Here is a 6,988-nt window from a genome sequence, read left to right as displayed (position 1 = left end):
AGTCTTCTAATCCTCACAGTCCTTTTGACCAGTCTTCTAATCCTCACAGAGTCCTTTTGACTAGTCTTCTAATCCTCACAGAGTCCTTTTGACCAGTCTTCTAATCCTCACAGAGTCCTTTTGACCAGTCTTCTAATCCTCACAGAGTCCTTTTGACCAGTCTTCTAATCCTCACAGAGTCCTTTTGACTAGTCTTCTAATCCTCACAGAGTCCTTTTGACCAGTCTTCTAATCCTCACAGAGTCCTTTTGACCAGTCTTCTAATCCTCACAGAGTCCTTTTGACCAGTCTTCTAATCCTCACAGAGTCCTTTTGACTAGTCTTCTAATCCTCACAGAGTCCTTTTGACCAGTCTTCTAATCCTCACAGAGTCCTTTTGACCAGTCTTCTAATCCTCACAGAGTCCTTTTGACCAGTCTTCTAATCCTCACAGAGTCCTTTTGACCAGTCTTCTAATCCTCACAGTCCTTTTGACCAGTCTTCTAATCCTCACAGAGTCCTTTTGACTAGTCTTCTAATCCTCACAGAGTCCTTTTGGTCAATCTTCTAATCCTCACAGTCCTTTTGACCAGTCTTCTAATCCTCACAGTCCTTTTGACCAGTCTTCTAATCCTCACAGAGTCCTTTTGACTAGTCTTCTAATCCTCACAGTCCTTTTGACTAGTCTTCTAATCCTCACAGTCCTTTTGACCAGTCTTCTAATCCTCACAGAGTCCTTTTGACCAATCTTCTAATCCTCAGAAAGACCTTTTGACCAGTCTTCTAATCCTCACAGTCCTTTTGACCAGTCTTCTAATCCTCACAGAGTCCTTTTGACCACTCTTCTAATCCTCAGTCCTTTTGACCAGTCTTCTAATCCTCAGAGTCCTTTTGACCAGTCTTCTAATCCTCACAGAGTCCTTTTGACAGTCTTCTAATCCTCACAGAGTCCTTTTGACTAGTCTTCTAATCCTCACAGTCCTTTTGACCAGTCTTCTAATCCTCACAGAGTCCTTTTGACCAGCCAAAGTGAATGGTGTCCCATTTGACCAGAGCCCATAGTGAATGGTGTCTCATTTGACCAGAGCCCAGAGTGAATGGTGTCTCATTTGACCAGAGCTCATTTGACCAGAGCCCATAGTGAATGGTGTCTCATTTGACCAGAGCCCAGAGTGAATGGTGTCCCATTTGACCAGAGCCCAGAGTGAATGGTGTCCCATTTGACCAGAGCCCATAGTGAATGGTGTCCCATTTGACCAGAGCCCATAGTGAATGGTGTCTCATTTGACCAGAGCCCAGAGTGAATGGTGTCCCATTTGACCAGAGCCCAGAGTGAATGGTGTCTCATTTGACCAGAGCCCAGAGTGAATGGTGTCCCATTTGACCAGAGCCCATAGTGAATGGTGTCCCATTTGACGAGAGTGAAGGGTGTCCTGTTTGACCAGAGCCCACATGGAATGGTGTCCCATTAGGGACATCATGAAGCAGTAAAACCTCCCATCATGATCACAGTTCAGACACACATTGGCACGTTTCCAGTACTCTTATTTCGTAGTCCGCTTAGAGAGGACTTTTATTTTGAAGCCACCGCCACCCCTGTGTCTTCACTAGGAGATGATTGGACAGTGTCTCTCATGTGACACTCTTGGTGCCTCTTCAGCTGCCCTGACGCCGTGAACCCTTTCCCACATGCGCTACACAGGAAAGGCCGCTCCCCTGTGTGCGTCCTCATGTGTAGCTTCAGACTCCCCGGTGTGGTGAACCCCTTATCACAGACAGTACAAGGGTACGGCCTCTCTTTAGTGTGTGTGATCTGATGCACTTTCAGGTTGCCAGATTGGGCGAAACTGGTCCCACATATGGCGCAGATGAATGGTTTCTCTCCGGTGTGTGTCCGCTGGTGGCTCTTCAGGTCTCCAGCACGCAAGAAGGTTCGGCCGCAGAAGGAACAGCAGAATGGTTTCTCTCCGGTGTGGGTTCTCTGGTGGGTCCGCAGGTTCCCCAGCTCCGTGAAGCTCTTAGATTGGAGACAGATAAACAAAAAGACACAAAAACAAAAATGAAAGAGGGGAAACAGAGAAATATCGCACATATAAAGGATCTACAGCTTATAAGACTTGCTTTCAAAGAGAATGGAAAATCTATAACTCGCATTTCTATCTGAAAACTGTTGGTTCGTACACAAAGCTACATAAGGTAACTTTAATTGACACGCACCTTGCCACACTGGCAAATGTGGTAGGTCTTCTGCCCCGTGTGGAGCAGCTTGTGTTTCTTCAGGTCGTGGGCTCGGGAGAACCGTTTCCCGCACTCTGAGCATTGGTGTGGTTTCTCCTTGGTGTGTGTCTGCAGATGGGTCTTCAGGTTGCCGCGGATGGCGAACCCTTTACCACATACGGAGCAGTGGTGGAGGTTCTCCCCTTTGTGGATCATCTGGTGGCACTTGAGCGACTTGTATCAAAACAAACTTTATTTAGATCATTACTTACAACAAAATGCAGTGCAAAGTGCTTCCCATACATAAAATCAATAAACCGTGAAAAAGATAAAATCTAAACAGCAGACGAGGAGTAAATAGATAAATTAAGACCGTAAAACAACAACGAACCTTGAAGTAGGAGAAGCTTTTCCCACAGTCATTGCAGTGGTACGGTTTCTCCTCCCGGTGAGTCTGCTGGTGGTCTTTATAGTGGGCCAGCCGGGAGAAGCTTTTCTGACACTGGGAGCACTGGTACGGTTTCTCCCCTGTGAATAGAATAACTTCATTTTTTAAATAAAGTTTATATTGATTCAAACTGGGGTTGAGAACAACGTTGCAGAAGCGGGCGGCAGCGGAGTGAGGGGACGAAGAAACAGATAGGGGAGTTTCTCTGCGCTTAGTTATAATCAACTTCATGTAAAAAAAAGAAGAAAAATGCAATAAAAAAAGCTAATGCAATTGAAGGCATGTATCAAACACTTGCTTATACTGAAACTCCCAATGTCATATCCAACCGTTATACTAATTTAAAGCAATAGTCGTGTGTGTGTGTGGTCACCTAAATGATAATTTCAGCACTGACTTGATTGGGACAGCGCCACCACATTGCTTTAAGAAAAGTGTGGGTGACTAGTCTTGATAAATCAATTAACTAAAATGGCAGATTTTTTTTTATTTGCTGAATGTTCGTTTGGATATTGGACAACAATTAGGCCGGGAAATGTTAGCCAAGTGAGTAACTTGATTCCAGTTTGCTCATATATTAAGTGATCAGAGCATTTTGCCAGCGTGTTATGTAGCCTAACAAGTAGATTCTGCTCTTCTCTGGCATGGCAGCCTGTCCTCCTCCCAACCAAAAGCCTGTGTCTTGTCTGATAATCAGTCAATGAGATTTTATTCAACTTAAATCGCTGTCTGTACATCAGAAAGAATTCACAACCCCTTGACTTTTTCCCAAAAGTTTCATCATGGCCACAAATGTCTCTGGCCCAGCCAATACTGGAATCCTGGCTGTTACTGCGGCTGAGAGAGAAACGTAGTGGGCTGAAAAGGTGGGCAGACTTCCATAGTCCCCCCCCCCTTTAACACAGCATGGCAAGCCTGAAACCGTCGGGCTGAGAATGAGAACTCTACTCAGAACACATACCAATGACATGGAAGACAGAAACAAGATGAACACAAATACCAATGACATGGAAGACAGAAACAAGATGAACACAAATACCAATGACATGGAAGACAGAAACAAGATGAACACAAATACCAATGACATGGAAGACAGAAACAAGATGAACAAAATACCAATGACATGGAAGACAGAAACAAGATGAACACAAATACCAATGACATGGAAGACAGAAACAAGATGAACACATGTTCATTTAAAAGCCGGTACAAAACGTTGAGTGTCTTTCTGAGAGATATAAACCTGAGAGGTAAAACGGCACATGTATTATATAACTGACCTGTGTGGATGCGCTGGTGGATCTTGAGGTTACCCTGCGCAGTGAAACCTTTCCCACACTCGGAACACTGGAACGGCTTCTCTCCTGATAAATAGATGGACAGACACGTTTCAATGTCACAAATAACAGATTTTAAAAAACACATTGAGGCCCAATCAAAGAGAGTTGAGACACTGATAACATTTGTAGGCAATTATAATATCAATATCTGTTATAATACATTACGTCATATCATTAACATCATGTATTTTTATTTAATTTAATTAGGCAAGTCAGTTAAGAACAAATTCTTATTTACAATGACGGCCTACCGGGGAACAGTGGGTTAAACTACCTTGTTCAGAGGCAGAACGACAGATTTTGACCTTGTCAGCTCAGGGGATTCTATCCAGCAACCATTTCGGGTTACTGGCCCAACGCCCTAACCACTAGGCTACGCTGCCGCGCCCTGATCATCAACAAACATCCCATGACATCATCCTCTATACACCTGGAAGAAGGAGCCACTACACCTGTGTGGGTCATCTGGTGTTTCTTCAGCCCTCCCAGACTGGTGAAAGTCTTCCCACACTGGTGACAGACGTGGCTCACCCTCTCTCCTAGGGATGAGTTAGAGGTACTGATAAAGTCGATCAAGAGCATCCATATATATCGATTCCAACATTTTGTCATCTAAGCCAGAAATCTTGCTTGTTTGTAGGTTACCAAATACTTATTTTCCACCATAACTTGCAAATAAATTCATAAAAAAATCCTACAATGTGATTTTCTGGATTTCTTTTCTCATTTTGTCTGTCATAGTTGAAGTGTACCTATGATGAAAATTACAGGCCTCTCTCATCTTTTTAAGTGGGAGAACTTGCACAATTGGTGGCTGACTAAATACTTTTTTTGCCCCACTGTATATCGATTCCAACATTTTGTAATCTAAACATAATGGTGGTGCAATAAGGCTTGAGCACCACTATGGCTGCTTACAGCTATATTCTATCTAGTAATAGTCTTTGCCAAATACTGAAAAATATTAATTGTTCACAATAACCTGTGTGGATGGTGAGGTGTCTCTTCATGTCGTCTGAGCGTGAGAAACATTTCCCGCAGACGGAGCACCGATGGGGTTTCTCTCCGCTGTGAGTCTGTGTGTGCCTCTTCAGGCTCCCCACGGTGATGAAGGTCTTGCCACACTGGGAGCAAGGGTGTGGCTTCTCCACTGCACTCTGAGCGTTCCAACTCTGTTCATTCTCCCCGTCTGAACTGTCTGAGTCCGAGTTGGCGCCCCCTCCTGTTTCCGTGACAACACTACAGGTTAAATACGGTCGGGGACCGTGTGTATCTCTTTAAGATCAATGTTCTCTTACGTAAACACTATAAACTATCAAAGTGGATACAACCAAAGCTTTTTATCATCCCCATGAATGGTTATTGTGGTCTGTGATTACCGGAGTTGGTCTCCTCCCCGCCACCTCCCTCCTCCTCTGCATCTCTTTTAACAATAGAAAGCCCTGTTAAAATACAGATTCACATGAAAAGAACCGATAATATCCATCAGAACCTCTATAACAGGCAACGGGGGCCTGAGTGTCTGCTGATGTTTATTATTTCTGTCAATCAGTGTTTGATATAGACATGGGTAACTAGGAGTGTACAATAATGAGTGCAGAAGGTTAGGAGCACAGAGGACTCCCCTCATCCCACCCCATTCCAGCTAGCTACTGTCCTCCTACTTCCCAGAGGACTCTCTCCCACCCCATTCCAGCTAGCTACTGTCCTGCTACTACCCAGAGGACTCCCTCCCACCCCATTCTAGCTAGCTACCGTACCACTACTACCCAGAGGACTCTACCGTACCGCTACTACCCAGAGGACTCTACCGTACCGCAACTACCCAGAGGACTCTACCGTACCGCTACTACCCAGAGGACTCTACCGTACCGCTACTACCCAGAGGACTCTACCGTACCGCTACTACCCAGAGGACTCTACCGTACCGCTACTACCCAGAGGACTCTACCGTACCGCTACTACCCAGAGGACTCTACCGTACCGCTACTACCCAGAGGACTCTACCGTACCGCTACTACCCAGAGGACTCTACCGTACCGCTACTACCCAGAGGACTCTACCGTACCGCTACTACCCAGAGGACTCTACCGTACCGCTACTACCCAGAGGACTCTACCGTACCGCTACTACCCAGAGGACTCTACCGTACCGCTACTACCCAGAGGACTCTACCGTACCGCTACTACCCAGAGGACTCTACTGTACCACTACTACCCAGAGGACTCTAATGTACTACTACCCAGAGGACTCTCTACTCACCCGACTTCACTGCTTCTCCTTCCTCCTCATCCATGTCCACTTTCACAACGTTACGCCCTGGTGGAGAACACAAGATACAGTACTGAAAACAGCCAGTAGTGATGAATAGACTAGCCTGCCTGAAAACAGACCGTAGTGATGAACAGACTAGCCTGACTGAAAACAGACCGTAGTGATGAACAGACTAGCCTGAAAACAGACAGTAGTGATGAACAGACTAGCCTGAAAACAGACCGTAGTGATGAATAGACTAGCCTGAAAACAGACCGTAGTGATGAATAGACTAGCCTGAAAACAGACAGTAGAAAAGACAGACAGTAGTGATGAACAGACTAGCCTGAAAACAGACCGTAGTGATGAACAGACTAGCCTGAAAACAGACCGTAGTGATGAACAGACTAGCCTGAAAACAGACCGTAGTGATGAACAGACTAGCCTGACTGAAAACAGACCGTAGTGATGAACAGACTAGCCTGACTGAAAACAGACCGTAGTGATGAACAGACTAGCCTGACTGAAAACAGACCGTAGTGATGAACAGACTAGCCTGACTGAAAACAGACCGTAGTGATGAACAGACTAGCCTGAAAACAGACCGTAGTGATGAACAGACTAGCCTGAAAACAGACCGTAGTGATGAACAGACTAGCCTGACTGAAAACAGACAGTAGTGATGAACAGACTAGCCTGAAAACAGACCGTAGTGATGAACAGACTAGCCTGACTGAAAACAGACCGTAGT

The 6,988-nt window shown here is 45.2% G+C and overlaps 1 protein-coding gene across 2 annotated transcripts; it reads right to left on the bottom strand.

Annotated features, from left to right (window-relative positions):
* Positions 1 to 1,399: 1,399 nt before the first annotated feature.
* On the bottom strand, positions 1,400 to 6,319 carry LOC112241020 (zinc finger protein 227). Of its 2 annotated transcripts, XM_042315956.1 has the most exons (8): positions 6,247 to 6,319; positions 5,364 to 5,426; positions 4,967 to 5,206; positions 4,437 to 4,523; positions 3,925 to 4,008; positions 2,588 to 2,724; positions 2,197 to 2,430; positions 1,400 to 1,996 (listed from the first exon to the last, which is right to left on the bottom strand). In XM_042315956.1, the coding sequence occupies exons 1-8, from the start codon at positions 6,278 to 6,280 to the stop codon at positions 1,553 to 1,555; spliced, it is 1,323 nt and encodes a 440-aa protein (XP_042171890.1). In that variant the 5' UTR covers positions 6,281 to 6,319; the 3' UTR covers positions 1,400 to 1,552. The 2 variants fall into 2 exon arrangements, with proteins under 2 accessions (XP_042171890.1, XP_042171891.1); XM_042315957.1 differs by lacking the exon at positions 5,364 to 5,426 and having other exon boundaries at positions 6,247 to 6,314.
* Positions 6,320 to 6,988: the final 669 nt, after the last annotated feature.

This window comes from Oncorhynchus tshawytscha, unplaced genomic scaffold (genome assembly GCF_018296145.1).
Source record: "Oncorhynchus tshawytscha isolate Ot180627B unplaced genomic scaffold, Otsh_v2.0 Un_scaffold_8217_pilon_pilon, whole genome shotgun sequence".
Classification (NCBI taxonomy): Eukaryota; Metazoa; Chordata; class Actinopteri; order Salmoniformes; family Salmonidae; genus Oncorhynchus; species Oncorhynchus tshawytscha.
Note: the sequence above shows the minus strand (reverse complement) of the source record. Positions and strands in the feature narration are given on the sequence as shown.